This window comes from Suillus clintonianus, assembly GCF_016758775.1.
Source record: "Suillus clintonianus strain FC179 chromosome Unknown DEU56scaffold_15, whole genome shotgun sequence".
Lineage (NCBI taxonomy): Eukaryota > Fungi > Basidiomycota > Agaricomycetes > Boletales > Suillaceae > Suillus > Suillus clintonianus.
This window is the reverse complement of record NW_024539239.1, coordinates 426,223-452,573: the sequence shown is the minus strand read 5'-3', so window position 1 is coordinate 452,573 and position 26,351 is coordinate 426,223. Positions and strand designations below refer to the sequence as shown.

Here is a 26,351-nt window from a genome sequence, read left to right as displayed (position 1 = left end):
ATTCAACTGTGCCCCAGTCACCCAGGTCGTCGGTATCACGGTCAATGCACGCCTGATCTAGCTTTCCCTGATGGAGCTGTCCTCAGATCTGTTCTCTTACCTGCGCTAGGACCGCTGTCAGCCCAGTCACTGTTGACTGATATATACTGTGCGTCTCAAGGTGGCACCCATCCTGGGAGCGATTCTGCTCTCAGTTGAATTGAGTAGCCCAAGCAACCGCAAGAGATGGGTGCTGTTTATCACCCGTGTTACACCTTTCTCCCAAGAACTTAGCCAGAAGTGGGCTGCCTAGCTGTCGAATCACCACGGCACGAACTTATCTCCGTGTAAGGCTGCACACCGACATTCAGCCGACGGTCACCTGTCACCTTCAAAATGGGCTCTTGCTTAATATTCGCATCATCTACTCAGGTCCAAGTAGGCGTCACATTTTCAATTCACACAGCGGGGAAACTGACATTTTACCACTTTTTTCCGCCAGTGGAATTATAATCAAAAGGTAATTTCGAGTGCTCTGGAACGCTCTAGCCAGGTCTACATAGATCTGCTTTGATTGAAATCTTGCAAGAGGCAAAAATTTTAAGCCCCTGATGTTTGATCAGACATAGGTTTCGACTTCTATAAATAATCACTATGCTGAGGGCATCGCCCCTGCATTCTACAGTCTTGTTCTGACCAGAAGGCGGTGAATTTTGTTGTCATGGCCGCTGCCACAGACATGGCTATAAATCTCCCAACAGGTTCTACATCCAATCCAACACAACAATGAACGCATCTACTATCGCTATAACCTCTACATTAAGTATCTGGACAACCGTGCGTTCGGTTGGCGCGCTGAATGTCGCTGGTTCATTTACTGCACTATGGGCTTTTGTCAAAGTCCTAAGGGCGCTTCGCTGGCGATTGAAGACGACTCAATTGCGGGGCCCACCTCGTACCAGCTTCGTATATGGAGTTTCGCATGACCTCGAGTCATCTCATGATAGCAGTGCAATGTATGAACAGTGGGCGACGCGATATGGGGTAGCGTATATGATTCCGAGCGTCCTCGGACAAACGACAATTGTGCTATGTGACCCAAAAGCTATAGCACATTTTTATGCCCGGGAGACATGGACCTATGCACACACACCCATTATGTTGACATTTTTAGAGGTATCAGTATGTCAACGTCCTCTTCTTACCTTATCTATCTGATATCTTCTTGTCAGATCGGCAGAGGGCTCATGTGGTCTCATGGCGAAAACCACAGGAGGTGCTGTTCAGTTCTTGTCCTCGCGCCAGAAACTAATCGACTACCTTGGAATCAGACAGAGGAAGGCCCTTACGCCAGCTTTCACTAATGCAGCTATACGGAAACTCACGTCAGTGTTTTATGACTCAGCATACAAGGTAAGGATTCGCAATGTGGGAAATGCATCTCTGAGCTTGATACGTTACAGGCTAAAGGTGCATGGGACACTGCCATAGAATCGAGCAAAGACGGGAATGCCGCTGTCATTGAAGTTCAAAACTGGTGCGTAGCTTGTTTGGCTTGACAAAGTAGCATTCCTGATCGAAACAACTCAAGGATGAATCATATATCGTACGCGACAATTTTTTGTCATTGAAGCCTCGAAAATGACACAACATCAGTCTGGATACTGTCGGCATTGCTGGTTTCTCCCATGATTTTGGCTCGCTTGATGGACAGCGCGCCAGCGTGACCGAGGTGTTTGATACCTTCGGAAACGACTCACAGGCCTCAGGAGTGAACCACGCTTTTATACTGCTCGCGTCTGTGTTTCCTGCCATTATCAAGATCCCCAATAAGCGGACGCAGCTGTTCAAAAAACTTAGTGCAACCATGGGAGAAATATCGAACGACTTGTTGATTCGCAGTCGTAGGGAAAAGGATGCGAATATGATCGAGATGGACGAGGAAAAGTCCATCATCGGATTGTTGCGTACGCTTTCCACATGATTCATTGTATTCCCTTGATTGACGCGACGATCAGTCAAATCTGAAGGCCAGGATGCCGAGCTTCATATGTCCGAGGAGGAAGTAGTGGCTCAGGTCTGTGGAGATTATGATAGCCATGATTTGCAAGCTGACATCCTGCAGATGAAGGTCTTGCTTGTTGCGGGTTATGAGACGACATCCGGTGAGTTGATTCTTTTCCGGAGCTATCATATTGGCTGATTTTCCTTCGCAGTTGGTCTTACGGTAAGTCTGCTGTCTGATAATGTCTGCGCGCGCCATTCATGTGATGATCAGTGGGCACTGATCGAGCTATCGCAACACCCCGATGCCCAAACCAGACTCAGAGAAGAACTACTTGCGTTTGGTGCTGATCCGACATATGACCAATTAAAGGCCAATCTCCCATATTTAGATGCGGTTGTTCACGAGGTTCTACGAATTCATCCTCCGATACCTGAGTTCACTCGTCTTGTGAGTGCGCCTGTCTGTGCGAACAGATATCTTGACAATAGATATACAGGCAGTCGCAGATGACGTTATTCCCTTGAGCGAACCTGTGTGCAATGCTTCTGGGGAAATGACGGACAATATCTATGTAGCGAAGGGGACATTGGTTACGGTACCAGCCGCGACAATCAACCGCTCTTTGGCCATCTGGGGACCTGACGCAAAAGAATTCAAGCCTGAACGTTGGCTGGCTGAAGGGGGCATCAGTGGGAAGGCCAAGGAAGTCCAAGGTCATAGGCATTTGCTGACATTCGTCGACGGCCCGAGGACGTGTCTTGGAAAAGATTTTGCGATTGCAGAATTCAAGGTGATTGCGACAAATCAGCTAGTTTCTATGTTGCTCACTGCAATACAGGCGGTTCTATTGGTTCTTGTGAAGAACTTCGTGTTTGAGATGCGGGATGGACCGGATACTCAGCTTGAGGTTGCGAGGGGGATTTTGCCACGTCCACGGGTTGTTGGAGAAGATGGTATTGGAGTACCTTTGAAAGTTCGTCGGTATGAATGATCGGTTGCGCTGCACTAGCAGGTTCAGATATTCCTATGTTTTCCTCACTTATTCGTGGCTGGGACTCTTAGATAACACGCACATGCATGTCCTCGAGGACTATGAGGAGGAACAAATGTTGGCATGCGCAATACGCGCACACGGCCGTCTGGCAGCATAACGCAGCATACAAAACTCCTCCAGTCATTCCCGCCATCATTTCTACTCGAAGATGACATTCACAAATCTTCGACGACCTCGACAATGTTGTTTTGCGAACAGAAAAACCAAAACGACCAGCCGTTGTTATAACACGTAACACGCGAGCCATCCGCATCCATACCGATCTGCAAGCACCCGTAAGTACGATGTCTGAGGTTACCATGGTATGCTGAAGGCATTTACTTCGGTGTGCACATGGCCCGCCGTTGGGGTTCTGCTTGACCATGACCATGCTCGTCAGTACTGCAGCAGACATAATCGTAGTGGTGAGTGACTCGAATTTCATTGATGCACTTCATATCGCCAGTGCCCGCGCATACCAACACCTTGCTATATTCATAAGCTTCGCGATTTCACAAAGAAGACCACCGTTGTTCAACGACGCACTCGTGACTCCCGTTATCAGTGCCATACAAAGTTTGGTTCATCCTCCTGGTGATTGGGATGTTGATGAGATTGGCGAGACAAGCAGAAATCAAGTATGATGAACATGTTCCGTGCCATTTCTTAATCAAAATCAAGCAACGAAACTACGAACCAAGTCACTACATGCATGTCCCCGAGCGAGACACTTCCTCGCATTTTGCCTCTGAACTGTCCTTGTCACATCTTGCATAAGGAAGGGCAGCGCCCAGCTCTGCTACTCGCTGCACCGCTTTTCATTGATCTTGAGCCACCTCCAAGTCTCTGACAGCAGCAAGGAAGTCAGTGCACTTGTTACAGGTAGAGCGCCAGTCCATGGGAGCTAGCCAGTCCAACATAATGCGGCGCACGGTTTTCACTTCACCGTGATCATGGTTGTCGTAGAAACTCGACCGTTCAAGCTCAGGATCAGTAGCGCAAAGAATAATGTTGATAGCTTCGTCGATAGAATCAACTCGAATATCGACCTGCACGCCAGTTGTGCGATACCCAGGACCGCACGAGGTGCTACCAGAGGAGCTGCTGGGGGTAATCAGAGAGCGCCCATGGTCCACGTGCCCATCATCGGTGTCTGCAAGCTCAGAATTAATGCCTTCCCCGTCGACTACTACTTTAGGGCCTACAACTTCTTCATCCCCACCTTCAACTGGCACGGGGTTCTTGATTACAGTCATTGACCGTCATTTGAGTTTTCACCATCATTTGCGTTTACCTTGTATGACACTCGAATTTGATACTATCCCATGTAACGTTTTTGTTCTATCATACGAGTTATGTGCCTAACTACATATTGGCAGTAATGATAGGTATGAAAGACCTCGAACAACTGTGCGATGTTATGTTTTGTTGCGAAATTTTCACTATTATACGTCCCTGAAAGCAAAACAACTAGAATCGGATTCGTAGATTGAAGAAATACATGCAAACAACCTTCAAGCACATCACTGTTCTATTCCGCAAGGGAGCTGATGAGTGTGTATGTTGCCAGAATGTTGCCGGTGCAGAGTGTCTCAATAGTATCTTATCAGTGTCACCGAAGCAAAATAAGCGAGATCCGATAAACACGAACTCCAAAGCCGGCACTCGCCCACATTGACGAGGAAGAGGATGAGTCAGATGCATAGCGAGGAAGTGCGCGACTAGGGAATAAATCTGCCTTTTTGGGTGAACTCAAATGATGGTGAACGTACGATAACACCAAGATTTATGCACTTTTCATTGCGGAATAACATCTCGTTTGATGTTCTTCAAAATTTTGTTCGAAGTAGATTAGCTATCTATCGTGACATCCCCGAAAGCGATTTTCGAGATTGTGTCAGGTTGTGTTGTGGTAGACTTCCGAAAATTTCGAACTCAAATGACGGTCAATGACTGTATTTTGACATCGATTGCCTCAGGCTTGAAATATGGGCAAGCATGGACATCAATGGCATCGAGGTCGTCCTCGGCCTTCAACGTCGGCAGTTGTGGGAGACTGTGTGAGGTATGTTTCGCCCGCTTTGTCGCAGTAGCTGAAGAAGGGCCTGGTGCAGGCCCAGTCGAAGAAGTTGCCTTCACCGTGTTCCTATGCGCCAAATTGCTAACTACCTGGTGGGCAGAGGCGCTTGACTGACCCAAGACTGACTCCAGCCCCTTTGGAGCAACCGACAAGTCCTCGGTGAGCAACGAATGTCCTGACTTGACGCGCACACGGCGCTCTCCAAGGACAAGCCACATTCAGCAAGCCAGCACGCCATCAAAGCAAGAGAAACATACCAGTGTTCTTTACAACAGCACCAGCGGGCCACTCGCACCTGCGCTTCTCTAGAAGGCAGCGCAAGCAGCGCTCAGACAGCACATACTGGCTAGTCTGTGTATTTTGACGAAGTATTGTGACGCAGGGCTTCGCTGAGGGCTTTGCTGTGCATCTCTTGCATTTATGCGCGACCTATAGCAATAAAGGAGTTTAAGCGGGCGCGAGGGTCGACGTAGACTCAGGAGCTCACCTCGCAAGGGTCTCGCAAGTCATAGTGATGCATCAGCTCGCCACTAGAGCGACCTTTGTGGGAAAGCCTGAGCGTGCGGAAACCCGACAGTCGAGGCCGTTTGGACGAACGGCTCGCGGGCGAAGAATGCTGTAGACGGAATCTAGCGTCAGTCACTGAGAGATGCAGAACCACAGGAAACATAAGCACCGTTTGGTCGTTAGAAGGCCTTGCGTCGACTTGCGGTGATGGCTCTCGAGGACGTTTAGCCCGAGGTGTGGAAGTGCGAGCAGGAATCTCCTTGTTTCTTCCCCCGTCGTCTGAACTAGCAGAATCTGTCGAGTCTTGAGGATCGTCGTTCTCATCGGTAGGAGGGGCGGGATCCGGGCTGTGATCAGCAGCAGGGGGCGTAGCCCGATCTTTACCTTTGCTGTTGTTAGACAGTTCGGGCACAGTGGCAACAGCAGGTGGTGACTGCTGGTGGCTAGCGAGAGGATCCTCGATATCAAGTTCCACGATGAGAGCCCGCAGTGCTGCTCTTGAAGCCTCGACAGTGAGAGGAAGCCAGAGGCGGCCCCAAGACAGCCAAGAAAGGTGTCGGTGCGTGTCCACTTGATCTTGGAAAGTCGTGCGGAGGTTGGAGACTGCTGTGAGTGTGAATGGTTCCTTGTGTTCTTTGGTATGGAGCCAAGTCTAGGCAAAGAACTACAATCAGCGATGAATAATTCTGATAAGTAAAGGGACTCACGAAAAAAAGTGCAACATCACGCCCCCACTCCTCCAGCATATCAAAATGAGCGTTCGCGCCAGGAGCTTGTAGAGAGAGCATGCTGGCTATTTCCACGACTCGGCGGTTGAAAGCAGGAGCGACAGCAGAAGTGGACATGGTCAAGACAGCAAACGGGAGCTGGAGAATGGGAGAAACGCAAGGAGAAAAAGAGTTGAAACATCCTAAATAAGTAATAAATGTTGAAGCACTTGACAATTTATGTTCGCGGAGTCGGGGAATGGACATGGTCACGGACTGTAGCTTACTTTGACGCGGTCACGTGCTTGGTCACTCGCCATAGGATTGCCAATCAGCATCCCATTCGGGGGAAACCGCTCGCTTCATTTGCAAGCACTAAGTACTCTTCACACCCCAACCACGTCGCCTTCAATCCATCCCAAAAAATCGGCATCCATCCAGCGTACTCCTAATTGATGATACATATCGTCTCTACGCCCGATCGCCAACGACTGAGGCCGCCCGAGAAAATCAAATTCTTTGGAAGAATATCTCGCTAAAGACAATGGAAATTCCATCGTGCTCGATGAGAAATCGTAGTAGGGGTTGCGATGTGTCACGATTCTTCGGTCAATCCAGTCCCGTCCAGACCTCCGCAACGAATGCTCGACAGGATGAGAACGTTCGTGAAATCTTCCGATCTACCCAAGGGATGCGGGGATCGTCGACAAAACCACCCAAAGCATTGAAGATGACACGAAGCTTGTGAGACTGGGACTGAAGTCTCATTGAACCTAGTTGGTGGCGTAAATTTTGCATGAGCCTTTTCTTATCCGACGGGGTCAAATCATCCTGAACTGGCGGAGTCGAGCGCCCTCACGTTAACTTGAACGCGGTCACGTGCTTGGTCACATTCTTTGCCTCCGAATTCGAGATTCGACACCCAACTTGCCAAGGGCTTTGTCGTACGTGACACTCCGTGGACCGTTCACTCTCTTGGACGACGCATACCTGCACAACAACAAACCTTGGCGCTATGCGTAGTGCTCGAGAGAAGATGGGTGCGATTCCGGATGACTTAAAGGATGGTGTTCTGAATGTGTTCAAGCCACTGTGTCCTAGGTGGTTGCGAGTGAGTAGCCCGTCGTGTAACTTTTAGTTCAACTTACGAGGTGATTCTGCAGAGTGCTGCTTGGCAATGAGTTGGTGAACCGGTGGATTCCCAGGACGATCAAGTATGTTGTTCGTGAGGGCAACACAACTGTAATTCGAATTGCCTTGTTACCCGTTCCCACTGCCCAATGAAATATGTTTTTAGTGGACGTTTGGGACACTGATTCCGGGTACCGCTCGCAGTCTTGCAATGGAGATAGACGCAGCACGCCGTGATCCCCAGTCCGGGATTAAAGAATGCTCCTGCCTACTGTTGTTTCACTCCGCGCGTGCAAATTTGAGATCGGTCCTTCAGAGGGCAAATAACGGATGTGTGGCCTACCCCACTTTTACTTTCATTGTTGATGCTGGCCATCGATCAAGAATATAAAACTCCTTTTCTTAGATATTCTTCATCGAAGATTACTAGCCAGCAAAGCAATAACCCTGCGAACTACGAGTGCGTCAACCGAAACGACAGGCTGCGCAAGTCGTTGACGTTCTTTTCGGACAAGTTTTTTTCGTCTTTTGGGCTTGCTAGATCTGGCTGATTCATTCGCTAGGTTGTTGTAGACGACAGAACACGACAGAACACGACAGAACGCACTCTTATTTTACCTTAGCTGGTTCCGAAAGAAGAAGGTGGCCGATCCGCCTCGCCAGTCTATGACGATGAACTCGAAGACGATGAATTTGAGGTAGACATTCTCGATGTCCCCACACTTACAACCAAGTATCAGTTTTTCTGTACATTTGTTCGTCGGGTGACTTCATATGGATCCCTAGTTAAATGCTGCCCATGTCAATATGATTAGAGTCTATATTAGTATCTTGCGGAACCGGGTCACTTTACTGAGCGCGAACTACAAAGCGAGACCATGATCTATGTAAATGAAACCGAAAAATGAAGGAACATGAAGTAATGCAGACAAGGCCGTGCAAGGCATTCTGAATCAAATAGCAGTTGTTTTGCCCTCCAAAGCTGCAAGCTTTGCGCGAAGTTGTTCAGTTTCGGCCTGGACAATAATCATAATCAACAAACAAATAACATATGTTCTGAGAACAAGTAGCTTACCCGCTGTTCATCCGCAACTCGCCGCTGTTCATCCGCAACTCGCCGCTGTTCATCTGCGACTCGCCTCCATTCATGTGCGACTTGCTGCTGTTCATCTGCGACTTGCTGCCGAAAGATAAGTATTGTTAACTAAAGAACATTCTAAGAATAGCCGACCTGTGCTCGGCGAACCCGTTCATCCGCAGCTTGCTGCCGAAAGACAAGTATCATCAACAAATGAAGACCCATCATCTAAGAATAGCCCACCTCTGCTTCTGCGAACCCTTCTTGTCGACTCTGCAAAAACCATTACTATGAATGAAGACCATATTTGATGAGAATAAGCCTACCTGTGCTAGGTTTGCTTCGTGGCGCTGTCTTGTCTGCGTGAGCTTACCCATTGTCCTCTGCCACTCTGGCGGAAAAGCCGCGCAAACAGCCTGGACAGTGGCAGGTGACGGTCCTAATGTGATTCCACAGTAGCGAGAGCGTGCGCTATGATCATTGCACGATTCCTGATTCGGAACAAAAATCTTCTTCAGGCTGATCCACACGGAATCAGCATACCAGTAGCATTGTCTCTCGTACAACTGGTAAGAAGGAGCTTGGTGGTGGACGAGGGATAAAATAGCAGCTACGTGGAGCGCTGAAGGTGCGGAAGGTGAAGAAAACGTGAGCGTACAGAGTGTCCTGTAGCGCCCATGTTGAGAGTGGAGATGTCTGACTGCATCGTCAGGTGGACCGAGAAGATGTGCGTGGTCGATAGCTGCATTGGCTTTCGATGAGGGAGAGGGAGAGATGATTTCCAATGATTGACTAGACCCATTGTCTAGTACCACAGTGCGGTCGATACATACAGCAGCCTCTGCTAAAGAGCCTGAGATCCAATGTCTGAAATAGAATACAAGGAATTCGTGCCCGGGGTCATCCTTGCACTTGCAGTAGTCAATGCGACTAAGCAAACACGTGAGGTAGCGATTATCGGGATTATCAATATTGACCATCCCCGAGTACCAATTGGTGACCGCCGTACTAGTAGGTGCATCAGTTCTGTTGAAGAATAGGAGGGGGAGTTCTGGAGGAGCCTCCTCTGGCATGAATGGACGAAAGAGCGCGGCTAGTAAACGGCTGGCCCAGGAACGATTTCTTCGGCCTTGCTTTAAGGACATCTTGAATGGTCAAAGGTTTGAACACGTTTGTACGAGGAAAGGCGAGCCCTGGGAGCAGCCTGGTGATCTTTGACAGCCGGTATACGATCACTAGACTGCAGTGACTGGCAGTCGTGGCCCAGGGTACGTACAACTATAAATGTGACGTAAGTACTGAACTGCATCCCACGAGCAGTCCTCGAGGTTCGAACTCAACCTCCATCATATGATCAATGATATCTCATAACCCTATCTCCATATATATTTCCCAGGGCTTCAAGCCTCGAAGTCAGAAGATTCTATCTCATTTGACACTGCACCACAGCCTTGCCACACCCACATGTGCACTTGCCTACTGCCCTATGATTATGAAACGCTGCGTGGACTCTTGTCGATACCGTATCTTTGGTTCAACGTCGTTTTCCAAATTCTCGGTCTAGCCATCCGGATCTTCGGTCCTGTAATACACGAGTAAGGGAAGATCCTGCAGCAAGCAGAACATATCCATATCTACATCGATCAGATCCCCAAGGCAAATCTCTACAATTACATCAGGCTTTCGCCATCTTGCTCCTCGTGAAAGCTGGCCGCTGTTGGCGTGATAGGCGACAGGCTCACATGCGAATAGGTTTGAAGGACGATGTCCTTCCTTAGTGTTCCCTGTGTCAACGCATTTCACGGGTGATTGCCCTACGAGCGGAGGCCCGCAATGCAGACAGTGTAATCTAAAGGGTCGTCACCCTTGAACGGACTTCGCCACTTCTAAATAGTATCCAATTCTTCATCGCACTCGGAGAAAATTGCTCGCGTCATTTGTAACCACACTATGTCAGCCTCTCACTCTAACCACATTGCCTTCGATCCATCCAGGAAAACCGGCATCCGCCCGTACGTGCAGGCTTCATGTGAGGTCGTCGAGGACACAATTCCGTTTATATTCACTAGACTCACTATTGGCTTTTTTCAAGTCAGGAAGCCTTGGTCTCCATTCCAGACTTGTACTCATGCCTGCGACTTATAACTCGACGGATTCCTTAGCCTCGAACTTTTGACCTACATGATCTACAGTTCGAGGATAATATCAGGATTAATTCGAATTCCTTTCTACCACTTATCGTACCACTTGATGGAAAGTGGGACCCCTGGGCTCAAAGTCCAACGACACGCGCTCAAACTTCGCCACTGCTGAAGCTGACTCCACTTTCACTCGGAAGAGCTCTGATTTCGCTCAATAACGTGAGACCTAGAGTTCAGTGAATTCGCTCTATCACGAAGAAAATAGTTTTGATTAAAGTTGGTACATGCGGCCTGCGAACCTCTTTAAGTCATGTCATCGAGTTCCCGAGGGTCGAATTGTGAAGTATCCCTCCTATGTCCCGCGTAATCTATTCTCACAAAGCTCTACCTTCCTAGCGGCATTGATCCTTGTCGTTTCCGCCAGGGTCTGGGGACTCGCATCAGAGAATGTGCGATATCTCCAACCTTCATCAAGTGAGTGTCCCAAAACTCCTCCGGAACAGCACACCAGAGGAAAACGAATGGTACCCATATCCAGCATACGACTTCAAGGTAAACAATTAACCGGATGAACCAGACACCAGACGTCATGCCGGCGATCATCAATGCTAGGGCACATAATCTGTCAGTGGGCTGCGCAGAAGAACCGAGGGTCTCACCGGCCATGAGACATATGATGGAGACGACGAAGGAAAGGCTGGGGCTCGCTATAATCACAAGAGTGCGACATACGCGGAAGTGGAGGTGAGGACCTGGGCAATGAAGTAGTAAGCTCCCTGACGGATCAGCCATGAATCTTCAAAGTCCATTCCCTATCACAAGATTCATACACGGCGATAACAGCAACGCCCGCCAGCATACTCCCCATCGCCTGCACGAAGGATAGAATAGAGAATATGTATGATGCCAGTGTCGTGTAGGGCAATAAATTCATTTCTGTAGGCGGCGGCTGCGTAGTCAGATAGACTGCGCTTGTCGTCAATACGAGCCCTGCCTACAAGATTAAAATGTGTTAACTTGAACTTGTGCAATGTACATCATATATAAAGCGTGCGCTAACCACAACATTTGACGCATTAAGCTTATCACAAACCATCTTTCGATGCTTCTCCCACTCTGCATCATCATTCTTGGTAAGCCAGCAGTGAACACCTAGGGAGGGCCGAGTGATCGAGATGAGGCAGAGTACACGAAATGCAAGGATTTTGATGTGTGATAGCAAAGTACCGTCATCCTCCGGGACCTTCCAATGCTTCGGCATTTCTGGAGGAGTAGTAGGTGGAGGAGACTGAGGAGTGACGGGTGAATGGCTCATCGTGAAGTTGGGGGGGCCGAGTGAAACTTGTTCATGGACGCATTCTCATTATATAGGATGGCATTTACAAAACATCCATGAGCTATTCCACTTCTCGATTAGCGTCGGGATCACTGTCATATTGACATAATTCATCAGATATAGGGCATTCTCGAGGTGTGCCACTGCAGCGCACAATTGCGATATCCATTAAGATGACCACGCACGGGCTAAGATGTCTGACCTGTCGGCTTTCCAATCACCTGAGGACCACCGCTCCATGTTGGAGGTCGTCCTATATTTTTTTATTGTTTGCGCAAACTGAATGTAGAGGTAGATTGCATGTACATTATTTCACCTAATGGTGCATAGACGCCAGGTAGCAGCATTGACGCGCTGAGTACACGATACACATTGCACAAGGATTGAATGTGACACGCACGAGGCGTCCCTTCGGTGGTGGGTAGGCCTCTATCCGTTCTCGCTTGAGCCAGGCTCACTTCCTGCGAGGCATGTCGGATAAGCAATGGAGAACAGCACCTGCCGCTGCGGAACATCAAAAGATTGGCATAAAAAATGACAGGCAGCCACTTAACTTACCTCGAGATATATTCCTATACAGGTCGTTGGGATTGTCGTGACCATATAAATTCGCCTAGGCTCGCTAGCGGATGGAGTGAGAGGATGTCTCCATTTCTCGATGAGCCACGAAAGAGCGTTGGGTCGTGGATGGCTGGAAAGGCAGAAGGAGGTGGATCAATGGAGATGTGATCATCTGAATACTTCGGATTTGATGGTAGTAGCCTGGATCGACCCTGGTCTCATAAGGGACGAAAATTAGTGGAAAATGAGCAGTTGGATATAGTGGAAAATGAGCAGTTGGAATGGCGGGAAATGAAGTAGAATGGTAAACGGGATAAAGAACAGCGCTAGACCGGTATGCCTGCTTGTGTTCGGCCATATAGCTCGCGGTACCGATCACTCAATTTCTTGTTTTGACAAACGAAGTCTCTGAGAAGCCACAAATCAGCTAGCAAGGCTTTCTGATGTCCACGGGACAAACCTTTCGTATCCAAGGCACAATTTTCTCTCATTCGGGTTCGTAGGTGACAACAATATGTTGTTAAGACGATGTAAGAAAATTAGAATGCCCTGCCTGCAACCACGAAATAGAGCGTAGTCTCCATGTTTTGTTGTTCGACGCCCGTCCTGACAAAATAGTCACAGGATGAATGAGTCATAGCAAACTTCACCCATAACAGCATGGTGTTGGTTAGCAAGCGTCTTTAGGGAGGCTGAGCACGCCCATGGACCACTGTATAGATTATCAACATTGGGATTTACAAAGAATTTCACCAGTAACAAACACACCTCGAAGCCAGACCAGGTGTGTATAGGTAAGGGATGTCAAATTCCCGTGATCTTGCGCTGAAAGGATAGGAAGATGGGCCCACGGTGGGATTCAACCACGTGCGAGAACCTGCACCACCAACATGCAAGTCCTTCGACATGGCATCGAGTTGGAGGTCCATGATCCTCCAGCTTGAACGGCTAAGAAAGAGATGATAATTTTGATAAGAGAGCGACATGTGCGAATCACTACCAAACTTACCGCTTCATGAGGTCACTGAGTACCTGCTAGAAGTCAAAGCCTTGTTCATTTTTATCGAGACAAAAAAGCCGAGGGAGCGGCTGTCTGCAGGTCTGAAGACAGGAGAGTCGATCAGTTACTAGTACATATTTTTTTCTTGATGAAGAGCCCTCACAAGAAGAGTCTACAACTGCAGGAACAATGGCTAGCCACAGGAGCGATTGGGAGACGCGACACGGGAACGTACCTGTTCTGATGCTCTGTCACCTGACATACCAACAACTTGGAAAAGTATGTCGCCATCGGTGTTGGCAAAACGCTCCCGTTCTGCCAGGCAGGCGCGGCAAAATACTACAGCCAGAAACTGCCAAGAAACTGCAGGAACTTGAAGGATGTCCGAGGAGCGGGGATCATCATGACAGAGAAAGAACTTCTGATAGGTTCTCTCAGCTTCATGATGCGCAGAACACTGTACCCAATACAGCATGTTCAATTGAGCGAATTGCGTAAAAAAGAACATATGATGCTGCATGATGGCCCTATGACCGCTACCATGGGCCATCACTACACATCGATCAGCTTGTTCAGATCTAGCGCCAACCTATGTACAGCGAAGCACTGTGAGGCTGAGCGTGACAGCGCTGATCGCGCATTGTCATGAAATTCTAGTAGGAACTTTGCGGCAGGAACCTTCTACATGGTGCATCACTGCCATCGTGTTGCTCTTGGCGCGGACTCGGTCTCACGGTCGCTTAATTCCGAGTCAGTTTTCAATATTCAACTTGAACTTGAATGAAGTTCAATTACCCACCCTGAAAGTTCCACTCACAAGCTCTTGCTGTTTGGCGGTTAGCCGTTCTGCAGAGTCTGCACCAGACTTTCATTCATCAAGGTTTTATATCAATCTCCGAGAATGTCTACTTCTGGCTGCCTCCTCCACACCCAGATCTCGTCTGGAATATCGAGCATGATCGAGCGCCTTCTACGGATTGTTCGTATCTTGCCCTTCCTGGTTGAAGTCACCCCTGCCTTGCAAGACGCAAGACCATGTGTGCGATGCGGAAGTGCCTTTCCCGCAGCCGGAATGTGGAGCCTCGAGATCTACATCGCTCTCCGAGTCTGCTTTGCACAAAAGAACGCGAATTTCAATCGCCTATTAAATAACATCAAAATTGGGACTGGACTCCTCATACCAGGGACCAGAAGAAGTCATGCTGCATAGTAAAGTACAATCCCACAATGATTCGATCGATGGGAGTGTGCAATACTGTGTGCTAATAATCTCAATCGTGGTGCTAGTCGCGTGCACTCAAGGCTGCTGGGCATCATATCTACCAGATTCGCTACACTGTGGTACTGTTGGCCTTCGTCGGATCTTGCACGTTGTGTTCGTATGTGATTGGGCGCGGATCTGCAAGGTCATAGACATCATGTCCGCGGTGCACATAAATATAGCACCACAAGTACTACCAAGGAGAGGGCTCAAGTTGCGCTTCCACAGCTCTTCGCCCCATTAGCGCATTAGCCTTCACCGGTACAGGTCGCGAGCGTCTGCATGGGGCAAAACCCCAAGATGACAATGAACGAGGTTTTTCATACCTAGTCAACTCAATTGAACGGGACACGTAAATTTTACTCCAATGCTGTCTGCATATAGGGCCAGCTCCAAGAGGACACATTGGTAGAACGGGATTTTTTCAAACAAAGAAAATGTGATATTGCAAACGGCACTCCGGTCGCTTGGCTCGCTATGCACACATGGAGCATGGAGCCTTGTTCTCGTTTCGTCCAGTCTTTATTAGAAGGAACGCAATGTTTCTTCTTCAATAGGTCTGGCTAGCGAGGGAGGTTGACGTTAAAGACAGGACTATAGCAGGAAAGTGCATAAATAGTCTCCGGGGTTATGCTGGAACGTTGACGCTTGTGACGTTGGGCGTTGATTGTTCGTACGGCATGGTGTCGTGGACGTTTCCTGGGCGTCGAGTCTTCATTAGGAGGAACGCAATGTTGCTCCTTCCATAGGGGTGAGTATCTTTGAGCATGAATTGGCGAGTGATAAAGTTGACGGAACGTTGGCGAGATGAGCGATATCATGTGTACCACGACATCGGTCGATGATTGCAGAGTTTCCTATCAACGTTAACAGCACAATATTACTTCGAATAAAAGCATAATCCCCAAAACCTGTCTGTTGCTTCGACGCACCAGGCTATCATTTATAACGTTCCATAGCCCCCCGTGAAGCGAACGGCATACGTGCACGTCATGGCATCGAAATTGAAATGACCAGCAGTCCTCATGGTGTTTAATGGGCGCAGATTTACCGTCATCCAGAAAATCCGGGGGGACACTGACGAGCACCGTGACGAAATCGAGGGGCCGAGACCATGATCTGCGATGAAGATCACACGCACAGTCCTTCCAGACAACCAAGGAAAAGGTACTGATTTCATTTTCTTGGTATCATAGGACGTGAGCGGAGATATCTTCTGCAAGTGGAGATTACAAAGCTGCGAGAAAAATAATAATGAAATAGCACGCCCCCCGTTATCTTGTCACCCTGACAGGAGTAATTATACACTGCGGCTATTGTAGAACGGTATAGATTAGTGGAACACCGCCGTTACAATCAGTGGGCCGACGAGAGTACCCGGACCCGTGGGCCCAATAGGCCTAGGGTGTCCACAACCTTGGAGGAATGCAAACACTCGATGTAGAACAACCCATATCGGACTTACGTGACACTCCGCTCACTGTGGAGACGCTTGGGTAGTGCGAGGTGGACCATCAAACAAAGCCCCATCAAAGTGAGACACGCTTTGAAATGATCAACAGACATTCGCACTATTGTTCAGATCTTGCCACAACGCTTGGGCCCTGACGTGGGCGCAAGCACCACAGCTGGCTTCCACACCACTTTGACCTCCGAAAACACATAAATTAGAGCGGCACTGCCAAATTTACCAGTACCAGACTAACCGTCATCACTGCATCACCTGTCCATCAACATGCCACAACAACGCCTCCAACCATTATCGCCACTGTCACCATCTTTTTCGAGCACCTACTGGATTCCGTCTAGTGCCGAATGTCCAAGCGCTGGCGCCTACACGTCGTTTGAGGGTTTTTCCTCTGCGCGGCAGCACAGCACCTCCGAGAGCCTATCTGCAGATGGCTTCACAGCATCCTTTGACACATTCGCACCTCCGCAAACCCGCACAAGCGGAAAAATATGCCCAGGGACATATATCACCTTCAGGTTAGCAACGGAAGAGATCGCACAACAATACCCAGAAGACTCCGAGATCCATCGCCGAATCCGCGAGTACAACCCCGGGCGCTACCTCGGGCTTGTCACTGCATCCCTCGTGCATTGGAACGAAGAGGATGGCAGTACTTGTGAAGACGTGATCGTCCACTTTGTATCCAGAGATACGCCACTTCCATCACTGGCAGTGGTTGAGGACTTCTTCATCCCCATTAGCAGCACTGTAACGAATGACAGATCTGACCTCCAGACGAAGATCTTGTTCCCCTGGACCGACTACAAGCAGTGGACGACATTTGGGGTGCGCCTTCGTGTCTGCCGGACAAACCAATCCGCACTAGTATTCGAACTGTGTAACGAAGATTTCGAGCGCTTCGAGGATAAGGCGGGAGAAGATTATACCCGGTTGGAATCCGTACATGCAAAACTGGACGATGAAGCCAAAGACACGCTAGCGAAGCTTTCGGTGGCGTCCTTCGCATTACCGGCCGAGATCTGGCTTGATATCAGGAATCATCCGAACACAAAGGAACCTCTGAGCTTGCTTGGGGATGTCGCCTCTCTTGAAAGGTGACTCATTTAGCGATGTCTTGTTGATCTGTTCCTGGTTCTGACTAACTGGAAATGATCTTTAGTATCCTCGCGGGTAACATGCCAAGCGATCACGAATCCAGTGCCCTTGACGAGGAGTAGCTTGAATCGGCGTTTTGAAGTTGTATACTTATTACATCTATATGCAGATACTATGGTTGAATGTACAAATATGGAGACTTGACATCAGCTCACGCCTCCGCCTAAGGGTGCCAAGCTTCAGTGTAAATGTATACATCTAAATGTAGTCGACCCACAAATACCGGAGGTCTGGATTCCTCTATCTTCGGCGGCCAGATGTAGAGGTCGTGCGTATTCGTGGACGGCTAGGCTTCCGACTTAGCTGACCCCGTTCTTCGATCACCGACTCCTGAGTCGTTTTGCTAATATCCGTATCCCCAGGAGGAGCAGACGACTGCCATCCATGGAATTTCCTCCGCGAGGCATTGCTCCCGCTCTCAAAATACTCATCCCTCGTAACAACGTTCTTAGAGAACGCAGGATCATTGGCAAAAGCAAGTGCGGAGCGATAAGCTTCTGTCACAGCGCTGATAAATGTATCATCGCGTTGAACATGGAGAAAAAAAATGATCAGTGACTGTCGGACGCACTCTTCTGATCGATATATCTGCAGATCATATTCGATAGGGGTAAGTGACAGCAGCTCGGATGATCTGCGGATAGTTCGTTAGTACTATTATTGTCTCGATAAGTTCATGACATAAAGGGCCTTACAATCGCTCGTAAAATCCTGGGAAGTTGGTACTACCACCGATCAGACCAATATTCGCCCAAAACATGCCTCGAAGGTCATGAGGAAGGAGCGAGATAGACGCAGCCACCGTTGCTGCCAGCCCCGATTGTTCTAAACCTAAAGATCATGCTGTTAATTTGGTGGTGCGGTATACAAAGTGATCAGAACAGACCGATGTCATCGGGACGGAATAATAACTCAGGAATTGTAAATCGCTCATTTTCCATGTGAAGGACCTGGTCAGTGGCCGATAACTCCTCGTTGGGAAGCCTGACGCGGCCATGTCTGTTGATTGAGAAATTTGGCAGTACATACTCCCGAACTATGATGTTCTTTTTAGGATTCGAGCTTTTCAGGGGGTTAGGTAATGTGTGATTGCGCGATCGCTAAACGGACATGATCTTACCGACAGGTCTCGAGGTCTTCGAAGAATCGCGTAGACACATAACAACATGTCTCCTTGGCGTGATTCATGATGTAAGTTTCATCCATCATATTCCACTGGCGGTATGAGACGAGTTCTTTGAGTTGGTTAGTTAGTAACTTGCCGCCTACATCGAGTCTAACCATATAAGCGGTAATCTTCTGGTTCATTCACATAACTCACCTCTTCACGGCATACCATTGTATTTGATGGTTGATGATAGGTACTACATGGGTGAAGCTGAACCCTGAGTCGATGACAACAAGGCACTCGGGTGGTGAAGGTCCGCCCGCTTGAAAGAGATGGCCAAAGGGGATCGTTGCAGCCGCTTACAAAAGGCTCAGTTGATGCGAAAGAGGGCCGAAACGATGCAACTTACGTGTACATCTGTGATAGGAATGAAACTCGTATTCCTCAAAGACAAACTGGTCGTAAACATCTTGGATATTCGGTAGATTGAAGTACGGTTCTGTGATAAGTAACGAGGACTCGGCGGTGTCTACCTGGAATGGTGCCAAGCACAATGTTTTCATCAAGCCCGAACCAGAACCAGAACCAAGGGGAGGGACGCACGTTCAGAACCTCGGACGAGAACACGCCGTCCCAAACAGCTTTTTGCGCATCCCAGTCCACTAGATAACCCTGCAGCGCTTCCACAGATAATGACACATTTGTACAAAAGAATGACATTTTTGATCACGAACCTTTTCGAAAGGCAGACGGTAATGAAGCGCAGAATAGTCTCGACATCGTTCCAACTGATGGCCGAAATACGTTGTCTTATCACCTTTTGAGCGCACGATGGCGTTTGGGACCAATCTTTGGAGTTTCCGCTGGCGTCAAGGCGTTTTCTCAAAAGCAGACAGTCTTAGTCTTACTTGGGTTGGTCGTCGTCATCTCCCTCAGGTCCTCTGGTTAGACCAGCCTTGATTGAAGAGGCACCATTATCCAATATGACCGTGGTCTGAGGCTGCATCTCAGAGCTCACGACGGGGTGAAAGGTCCTGCGAGTGCGCCAACGGCGATCAAAACTTTGAGGACCCGCGTGGACGTCAACTCGGCGTGCGTGAGAACGGCCTGAGCCTCAATGAGCCATTCCCTCCAAGAGTCTACTATTTCTTATGAGAATCACCCTTCATTGAATCTCTAATCGCTCGCTCTGCAGGGATCCTCAAGCAGAGGAACGCACCCACAGTGAGACTCAAACAACCGGCGTTCCGAAGGAAAAGGTCAGTATTGACGTTGACTTTCCCCCAACATACGTGAGATTCACAGGCTCACATCCCAGTCATCGCAAGTAAACGCACACTCATCTGATCTCATTATTTGATGGGCTGATTTCAAGCGGTGATCGCAAGTTCGCGCACCTCATTGTCGTTGTCATTGTCATTGTCATCTACCTGAAAATAAATCACTCCAACGATAACAACAACAACCCGAATTGCAGCCCCATCAATTAAAGATTTCTAATGTGCGTTGGCTTCTATACGCTCGAGCATCCGGAATATGCCCTGTACGTCTCGCTATACGTTATCATGACATATCATTGATATTGATCTATAATGTTCAACGCAACAAACCAACAATTCAATACCCATGCCTACATGCCTACATGAATGAATGACTGAATGAATGAAAAAAGTGTGCTTTGCAGCAACCGTGACGAATACCTCGACCGAGCCACGGATCCGGCCTGTTTTCACTCCTTCGATAAGCACCTCCCAGAAAGAAAAGAAAAAGGATTAGAATCAGGAAAGGGAACCGAACACGAAAACGTTCTCTCTGGCGTTGACGTTCGTGCCGGTGGAACCTGGCTAGGTGTCACTCGGACCGGACGAGTTGCCTTTTTGTCAGTTCGCCCCACACACATTCACCAGAACGCACGCCCCTGACCACACCCCCTCTTTCTTTCTTTTTTTTCTCACAGAACGAACATCACAGAAGAGTACGGGACATATGGTTCTTCCAGGGGTGACCTCGTTGCCTCTTTTCTTTTGTCAGGCGATGGGGACGCAGACGCGGACGCTCTTATCCCTCGTGAGGACAAATACGCAGGGTTTAATTTATTACTCTTGACGCCGTTCTGGTCTTCCCGTGACGGACCCAACCGCAGCTTATCATTCAACTCAACATATGTCACCAACCACGGTGGAGGAGGGACGATCACAACCCGGGCATCCACACCCGCCGAAAGAAGCAGCGGGGGCATGTCAAATGGGATTGATGGACCAGAACCAGACGCTGGAACATGGCCAAAAGTCCAACACGGGCTTCATTCGTTTAAATCGATCATGAACACGGCCAGGCCGCGCATACCGGAGATGGAACTAGCCGAAAATCTCTTTGAAATGTTGACGTGGGTATTTCAGACTGCGTCTTAAGCCTAGCCCTCTAGATCTTTGTCTTACTTTGGCCATTTTTCCCAGTTGGAAGTCGGATCACCCGCCAAGCGCACGCTCTGAGCTGAGGAATACGGTGCAAGTAGAACCGTTTGTAATGCATGAGATATACGGATACTACGGAACGCGCCTTTCGACGGTGATACTAATAAAGCGGACTGGGGAGGTGTTGTTTATCGAGCGAGATAGGTGGAAACTAGTCGATGCCAAGCCTGTGCTGTCAGATCCGACCTCGCAACGTGAATTCCGGTTCAACTTGGATTAATGATGTCTATGTAGTTCGCCGCACTTTGTATGATGATAGTACAGATATGTAATGTACAAGTGCTGTAGTTTTGCTACTCTAAGGCACAAGAGACGAAAGATAGACAGACATCATCATCATAACATCGTCAAAGCCAGCGTGACGAGAGTATGTAAATATATTTGGGGAGGCGTAGGCTCACGATGGAACGGATCCCCGTTCATGTGATGATATTACTATACAGACCCTGTTCAGTCGGGGACACGGGGAAGTAGGGATTGTATCTCGAAGAAGCCATGGCATTCCACTCTGATACAGAAGCTGATGAGGATCCGTGGAACGGGGTACTTGAGGACGAATGTGACGACAAAATGTCGCTTTCAGTAGGTGTGGGAAGGGTTCCATATGGTGATCCCGATGCCTCATCCGGATCATTACCACTAGTTCTCACCACAAACAAATTAGTTAATATGAACACGAGGTCGCCGCGAGGCAAGACAGGGACAACACACCGCATAAGATCATGTAATTCAATGATACGCCTGAACAGCTGGCACTGGGTATTCTCGGGATGCTGGGCATACTGACGTAATGAGTTGAGGGTGCTTTGGAGCTGATGACTGAGAGAAATGAGGGCGTGACCAGTTGCAGGATTTGTTCGGCAGGAACAAAAAGAATGGGCGACGGGGGATTCTGAGAAGTGGTTGGCAAAAACTTTATCTTGTTCGGCGGAGTTCATCGGATAGACGTGCCCATTTTCTTGAAACGAGGAGTCGGTATGGTGATGGCTATACGTCATGTTCTGATTGGATGTGGGGGAAGAGTACGGCATGGAGCGCCCATTAGTTGGTAAGCTGTTGCTGTAATGATGACCGTTTTGACGCTCGAATGGAGGGGATGAAGAGTTATCTGAATGAAAAGCAGAATAACTAGCGGGAGGCGACGGCGTGAAGCGATAGAGATGAGGTTGAGTGATATCTGTGACGGGTTCAATTTTGATGGGAGCGCCAGCGGCTGAAACCAAGCCGCGGGGTTCTTGGTTTGAACGCTCTAGTACGTCGTCCGACCGACCGCGTCGTCTGAGTTGCATGTTGTTCTTGGCAGCTCGTGAATGCCATCTTTCTGAGGGATCTCCGTCACGGAAATTTGCATCAGCCCATCGAGGATGTGGTTTACCTGGTAGAGATGTAAGGGGTGTGTTTAGTGAAATGGAGGGGGATACGGACCACGCAACTCCCTGACGAGACTTTCGAGTTCTGCGATTCTGTTTCTCAAACGAGTAGCTTCATCGATCGTGGGATCATCTCTGATTTTATAAGATAAAGTGAACCCAACGCCACAAAGACACGAACCTGAGTGCTGGGTCATCGATCTCATAGACACAAAGGCCGGTCTGAAAAAGAGTTAATGTGAGAAGGGGTCGTTGTTGAGTTGACATACTAGGCCGAGTTGTATGCAACGCTGACAAGGACGTTTTCTATCACACTGGTTTGTTGTTTGTCAGAGGAGGGGGGATTTCGGTTGTGAGAGAGGGTGAACCTTTCTCTTTGAGGTGTGGCAGTTGAGACATGACTGAGTTGTTCTGTTACGCCTCCTCTTACGATGGTCAGTATCTACAGTGAATTCGAGATCCATGATTTCGCCTTTTAGTTGAAGTGGATAAGAATCAGCTGTGGACATGTAAAAAAAAAAAGAGGGAAGGAGATTGAAGATGATTAAGAGAATAAAGGCTAGTTCTTATGTAGCATTAAGTAAGTGACGATTCTAGATCTAAGATCGTGATGGAGACTTGTTCGCGAAAAAGAGTGGACTTGTCTGTGGGATCCAGCCCTGTACAAGGTGCCTTCCAGTCTCGGCAGTGACATAAATACAACGTGTGAGCGGATACCCAATTCGGACAGTCGACTTTGAACTCGAGTCTAAATTCAAAAGCAGTGTGACCTCGGAAATCTGATTAGCCTCCCATCACATGTGAACTAGAGAATTAAATCTCAGCGAACGCCGCCGCGACAGCCATGGTCGCGTTACAAGTAGCATAGCACAGAGGTCAGTACCTAAATCAGTTCACGGGGACACTCGTCCTCACCCTTACGTCTTAGCTCGGAGTGGCATTGCATTGCCCGCCCTAATACTTGAATTGTCAAGATTGGACTCCACATATCCATCCATAAAGGATCCGCTATAGTCGGCCACCATAGTTGAGTTTGAACCAAGAACTTACCAATCAATTGGCTTTGATCTTCCTTTTCTAATAAATTCCACATTGTATACTATCACTGTACATCCTCAGGCAAAAATATTAATCATGGAGAACACCGAATTCGATTCCGTCGCGGAATAACCCGCTCGCCTACAGGGAACTTTCCGAGTCATCGCTTCAAATGAATACCGCCGTAGCTATCATCAACCCATTCTCGAGCACATGGGGACTACTGGCCTCGTATCCCTCATCGCCAACAAGTTCGAGGAAGAGGGTTCCTTAATGTTCAATTATTGTAAAATCCCGCGAGAGTACAATTCAAAACAACTAAAGGACCCCGGATATCACTCGGTCCGGATAAACGCGGTTGCCCTTCCTTCAAGGTCCGACAACGGGAACCACTTGTTGAACGAGTTTTAGTCACGACGCAGAGTCTCGTGGCGCCAGCGTACATGACACGCTTCAAAGAGGTACATGACTTTGCTTCAAGTCAGTACACTTCTATTGCTAGCGATGACGCTAAATCCCGCCTCCAACATAAACTCTCATTTTCTCACGGCGACGGCATCAACATGCACTGGCAGTCTGGCATGCCTTCTGACTTACCATTCCCACTGGCGTCACTGGGTGACTCGTCGGCTGCAACTCTTGACAGCCACAAGACAAGCGGAGAATCACCCAATCACGACAAAATCAGCTCACCAAATCCCTCCCGTGGCGCAAAAAGGTTTCGAAACCCAGCTCACGGATTCCCCTACTCCCACCCACTCCCACCCGTAATCCGGACGGACGGACTTTCCACAAACGCATCCGTCCCCGGGATCAAAATTCTCTGGTATTATCCGGGGTCCCTGCCACGCACCTTCCCCAGTTGGCTCCTTCAGGGCCGCGCATGGCGTGAGATCGCCAAAATGACGCTGGCACATATTCAGGTACCTCGTTCCTGCGCCGAGGATCGTCAGGAGGAAATCCGAGGACAGCATTCCATCACCGGTTACGTGGAAAGTTCACCGGCGGCTACTACGTCTCCTAGTATGTATCGATGTACCATTCAGATATGTACCCGTTCTACTTAGAAATTCGAGAAGCTAATGCGCGAAATGAAGCGGAGAGGTCAGTCAGGATGTGCAGGGACGTCATATTCCTTGTATTGATAGCAAGTCGTGACGGAAGAAGAACCACAAACCTCGACCCACAGTGATGTGATGTGATCGCGCACTCAATTATTCAATTGACTGATCGACAATCCTCTATTGCACTAAATGTCTTGGCAGAATATGAACCCCACGACGATCGTATGTAGGGGACTTCTACCCACTTACTTCTCTGTCGCACCGCCGGACAGCGATATCCATAGGACTGCATAGATAAGCACCGCCTAACCGTGATCCTGTGGAACTTGTCATAACATGCTCCAATATCTTTTCAACTCCCATTGCGAAAACCGGACAGGTTTACATACTACGACCAGTTTCGGTACTCCTAGTCCACGTTTTTAACCGCCGTCGCGTCAAGATATCAGAGAACTAAACAAGAATAGCAAAGATGCACTAAATGGTCCGTCGCGGATGGAAACATTGTCATTGTTTTGATACCACCGAAGCGAAGCACCCGGAGAAGAAACCTCTCACCGATAAGTATCAAACGGGTGTCCATCACCATTGGTTCTGACATTAATGTATCATGGGGATGTGTCATGAAACGACCCATTTATCAGACTTCTCCGTTCGCCCATCCCCGCTTGCGTCGAAACGGGTGTATTATTCGAATTCATTCATTCTTGCAACGCCCCCTTCGTACCTCGAAACTTGATTCTCTGGGGATGCCCCATGACTCTCGTCATGTGGAGCACAAGGCCGCAGAGGAACTTCGAGCGCTGACACGATCTTACATTCTTTGTGTTCGCATGCGTGCAAGGCATGCATGCATGCACGCACAGCTCGCGAAATGAAACCATTAAACGAGGAGCGAGTATGCATCCGAACGACGGTTGTCCCGATAAGGCCGGCCGGAGATCCGGGTTGGCAGAATAACAAACTTGCTGGCACGGCGTGATGGCGTCGGAGAATCCAATTGGCCGCATGTAGCTGTTTTTCTGATGAGAAAACGAGGGTGAAATGAATTAATCTTGACGGATATGGGTAAAAGTGGAGGCGCTGGGTGGGTAGGGGAGAGGGGCCAGCTCCGATTGCGACTAGCTCTCGACGGCGATTCAGTACTAGTGTGGTCGATGATGAGGCTCCACTACATAGCGATGATGATCGACCTTTCTGGGGATGTATATCATTAAAAGAGCCAATTGCAAACCAAGTGTGCTGACCCGGGGGAGGGGTGATGGAATGAATGAATGAATGAATGAAAAATGCCAACATTTCAATTGGGGTTCACGGTTTGAAAATGCAGTCGAGACCTTATAGCCAGCGACCAGGCACTGATGTAAAGAATTATTCCGTCAGCGTTACTTGATTACGACGGAACAAGAACAGAGCAGAACATTACATCTTGTTACCTATTACAACCTGTTCACTGCGCACACAATTCATTTGCGGGGACGGTTTCGGCAGCTGGTTTGCAGTCGTCACGCCGTCAGTTGCAAATTGGGGCAGGTTGATGTCGCATGACCACAAGAGTCCAGAACGAGCCAAGGCTGCGTTCTATCATAGAACCAAAAGCGCCTACCACGGTAAGACTCTCGAGCGAGCTCTCGCAAAGTATTTGTCCACTCGATTCATCATTCGGTACCTGGCCTTGCCCAATGCTTGTGTGCTGTTCACGTGCCTCTTTTCAGATGATGTTCGATTGATTGATCAATGATGGACGTTCCATATATGATATACCGTTGGCAGAGACAATGGAAGCCTAGGGATGATAAATTAGTTCCCGTATCGACCGCATATGTACAGATGTTTCCAACACTCGTCA

The 26,351-nt window shown here is 48.7% G+C and overlaps 10 protein-coding genes across 10 annotated transcripts; 4 read left to right on the top strand and 6 right to left on the bottom strand.

Annotated features, from left to right (window-relative positions):
* The first annotated feature begins 514 nt into the window (after positions 1–514).
* On the top strand, positions 515–3,012 carry DEU56DRAFT_156407 (cytochrome P450). The gene is made up of 11 exons (XM_041344811.1): positions 515–1,161; positions 1,212–1,255; positions 1,311–1,392; positions 1,443–1,516; positions 1,571–1,585; positions 1,636–1,946; positions 1,998–2,144; positions 2,196–2,206; positions 2,258–2,434; positions 2,484–2,777; positions 2,826–3,012. Exons 1-11 carry the CDS (start codon positions 766–768, stop codon positions 2,976–2,978), a joined length of 1,704 nt encoding a protein of 567 aa, XP_041211648.1. The 5' UTR covers positions 515–765; the 3' UTR covers positions 2,979–3,012.
* A 1,781-nt stretch (positions 3,013–4,793) lies between these two features.
* On the bottom strand, positions 4,794–6,535 carry DEU56DRAFT_786596 (uncharacterized protein). The gene is made up of 5 exons (XM_041352376.1): positions 6,315–6,535; positions 5,777–6,259; positions 5,588–5,716; positions 5,358–5,529; positions 4,794–5,299 (listed from the first exon to the last, which is right to left on the bottom strand). Exons 1-5 carry the CDS (start codon positions 6,450–6,452, stop codon positions 4,956–4,958), a joined length of 1,266 nt encoding a protein of 421 aa, XP_041211647.1. The 5' UTR covers positions 6,453–6,535; the 3' UTR covers positions 4,794–4,955.
* Positions 6,536–8,229: 1,694 nt separating this feature from the next.
* DEU56DRAFT_978664 (uncharacterized protein) lies at positions 8,230–9,860 on the bottom strand. The gene is made up of 5 exons (XM_041359706.1): positions 8,850–9,860; positions 8,767–8,796; positions 8,677–8,709; positions 8,521–8,625; positions 8,230–8,461 (listed from the first exon to the last, which is right to left on the bottom strand). Exons 1-5 carry the CDS (start codon positions 9,666–9,668, stop codon positions 8,399–8,401), a joined length of 1,050 nt encoding a protein of 349 aa, XP_041211646.1. The 5' UTR covers positions 9,669–9,860; the 3' UTR covers positions 8,230–8,398.
* Positions 9,861–10,911: 1,051 nt separating this feature from the next.
* On the bottom strand, positions 10,912–11,607 carry DEU56DRAFT_786586 (uncharacterized protein). Its single transcript, XM_041352375.1, has one exon. The coding sequence runs from the start codon at positions 11,454–11,456 to the stop codon at positions 11,049–11,051; it is 408 nt and encodes a 135-aa protein (XP_041211645.1). The 5' UTR covers positions 11,457–11,607; the 3' UTR covers positions 10,912–11,048.
* A 1,468-nt stretch (positions 11,608–13,075) lies between these two features.
* On the bottom strand, positions 13,076–14,430 carry DEU56DRAFT_156310 (uncharacterized protein). The gene is made up of 5 exons (XM_041344810.1): positions 14,361–14,430; positions 13,797–14,300; positions 13,571–13,593; positions 13,330–13,509; positions 13,076–13,273 (listed from the first exon to the last, which is right to left on the bottom strand). Exons 2-5 carry the CDS (start codon positions 14,109–14,111, stop codon positions 13,180–13,182), a joined length of 612 nt encoding a protein of 203 aa, XP_041211644.1. The 5' UTR covers positions 14,112–14,300; positions 14,361–14,430; the 3' UTR covers positions 13,076–13,179.
* A 2,127-nt stretch (positions 14,431–16,557) lies between these two features.
* Positions 16,558–17,510, top strand: DEU56DRAFT_753675 (uncharacterized protein; the record flags this gene model as incomplete). The annotated part of the gene is made up of 2 exons (XM_041349731.1): positions 16,558–17,387; positions 17,453–17,510. 2 exons carry the CDS (start codon positions 16,558–16,560, stop codon positions 17,508–17,510), a joined length of 888 nt encoding a protein of 295 aa, XP_041211643.1.
* Positions 17,508–19,657, bottom strand: DEU56DRAFT_786566 (actin family). The gene is made up of 10 exons (XM_041352374.1): positions 19,465–19,657; positions 19,291–19,405; positions 19,160–19,228; positions 18,966–19,089; positions 18,770–18,914; positions 18,569–18,724; positions 18,335–18,510; positions 18,144–18,279; positions 18,020–18,082; positions 17,508–17,956 (listed from the first exon to the last, which is right to left on the bottom strand). Exons 1-10 carry the CDS (start codon positions 19,560–19,562, stop codon positions 17,689–17,691), a joined length of 1,350 nt encoding a protein of 449 aa, XP_041211642.1. The 5' UTR covers positions 19,563–19,657; the 3' UTR covers positions 17,508–17,688.
* Positions 19,658–20,055: 398 nt separating this feature from the next.
* DEU56DRAFT_731432 (NRDE protein-domain-containing protein) lies at positions 20,056–21,250 on the top strand (the record flags this gene model as incomplete). Its single annotated transcript, XM_041348214.1, has 4 exons — positions 20,056–20,099; positions 20,229–20,435; positions 20,514–20,942; positions 21,013–21,250. 4 exons carry the CDS (start codon positions 20,056–20,058, stop codon positions 21,248–21,250), a joined length of 918 nt encoding a protein of 305 aa, XP_041211641.1.
* Positions 21,251–21,449: 199 nt separating this feature from the next.
* DEU56DRAFT_870042 (uncharacterized protein) lies at positions 21,450–22,909 on the bottom strand (the record flags this gene model as incomplete). The annotated part of the gene is made up of 6 exons (XM_041355598.1): positions 21,450–21,675; positions 21,742–22,405; positions 22,456–22,535; positions 22,582–22,622; positions 22,670–22,714; positions 22,769–22,909. 6 exons carry the CDS (start codon positions 22,907–22,909, stop codon positions 21,450–21,452), a joined length of 1,197 nt encoding a protein of 398 aa, XP_041211640.1.
* Positions 22,910–23,514: 605 nt separating this feature from the next.
* DEU56DRAFT_156064 (uncharacterized protein) lies at positions 23,515–24,910 on the top strand. Its single transcript, XM_041344809.1, has 2 exons — positions 23,515–24,461; positions 24,536–24,910. Exons 1-2 carry the CDS (start codon positions 23,882–23,884, stop codon positions 24,628–24,630), a joined length of 675 nt encoding a protein of 224 aa, XP_041211639.1. The 5' UTR covers positions 23,515–23,881; the 3' UTR covers positions 24,631–24,910.
* The last annotated feature ends 1,441 nt before the right edge of the window (positions 24,911–26,351 follow it).

Bases quoted from the DNA above. Each gene is read 5' to 3' on its own strand.
- DEU56DRAFT_978664 (XM_041359706.1), bottom strand. From the start codon at position 9,668: ATGTCCTTAAAGCAAGGCCGAAGAAATCGTTCCTGGGCCAGCCGTTTA. The intron at 8,797-8,849 runs GTAGGCTTATTC...TGGTTTTTGCAG, and splicing joins ACGAAGCAAACCTAGCACAG to AGTCGACAAGAAGGGTTCGC. The intron at 8,710-8,766 runs GTGGGCTATTCT...GTCTTTCGGCAG, and splicing joins AAGGGTTCGCAGAAGCAGAG to CAAGCTGCGGATGAACGGGT.
- DEU56DRAFT_156310 (XM_041344810.1), bottom strand. From the start codon at position 14,111: ATGGCCCATGGTAGCGGTCATAGGGCCATCATGCAGCATCATATGTTC. The intron at 13,510-13,570 runs GTAAGTTTGGTA...TCTCTTTCTTAG, and splicing joins CTCAGTGACCTCATGAAGCG to CCGTTCAAGCTGGAGGATCA. The intron at 13,274-13,329 runs GTGTGTTTGTTA...TAATCTATACAG, and splicing joins ACACCTGGTCTGGCTTCGAG to TGGTCCATGGGCGTGCTCAG.
- DEU56DRAFT_156407 (XM_041344811.1), top strand. From the start codon at position 766: ATGAACGCATCTACTATCGCTATAACCTCTACATTAAGTATCTGGACA. The intron at 2,435-2,483 runs GTGAGTGCGCCT...ATAGATATACAG, and splicing joins TACCTGAGTTCACTCGTCTT to GCAGTCGCAGATGACGTTAT. The intron at 2,778-2,825 runs GTGATTGCGACA...ACTGCAATACAG, and splicing joins TTGCGATTGCAGAATTCAAG to GCGGTTCTATTGGTTCTTGT.
- DEU56DRAFT_786566 (XM_041352374.1), bottom strand. From the start codon at position 19,562: ATGCAGCCTCAGACCACGGTCATATTGGATAATGGTGCCTCTTCAATC. The intron at 18,511-18,568 runs GTAAGATCATGT...CCCCCTGAAAAG, and splicing joins GAAGACCTCGAGACCTGTCG to CTCGAATCCTAAAAAGAACA. The intron at 18,083-18,143 runs GTAAGGCCCTTT...AACTATCCGCAG, and splicing joins CCAGGATTTTACGAGCGATT to ATCATCCGAGCTGCTGTCAC.
- DEU56DRAFT_786586 (XM_041352375.1), bottom strand. From the start codon at position 11,456: ATGGCTGATCCGTCAGGGAGCTTACTACTTCATTGCCCAGGTCCTCAC.
- DEU56DRAFT_786596 (XM_041352376.1), bottom strand. From the start codon at position 6,452: ATGTCCACTTCTGCTGTCGCTCCTGCTTTCAACCGCCGAGTCGTGGAA. The intron at 5,717-5,776 runs GTGCTTATGTTT...TTCCGTCTACAG, and splicing joins GGCCTTCTAACGACCAAACG to CATTCTTCGCCCGCGAGCCG. The intron at 5,530-5,587 runs GTGAGCTCCTGA...TTATTGCTATAG, and splicing joins ACTTGCGAGACCCTTGCGAG to GTCGCGCATAAATGCAAGAG.
- DEU56DRAFT_156064 (XM_041344809.1), top strand. From the start codon at position 23,882: ATGACACGCTTCAAAGAGGTACATGACTTTGCTTCAAGTCAGTACACT. The intron at 24,462-24,535 runs GTATGTATCGAT...CGCGAAATGAAG, and splicing joins GGCGGCTACTACGTCTCCTA to CGGAGAGGTCAGTCAGGATG.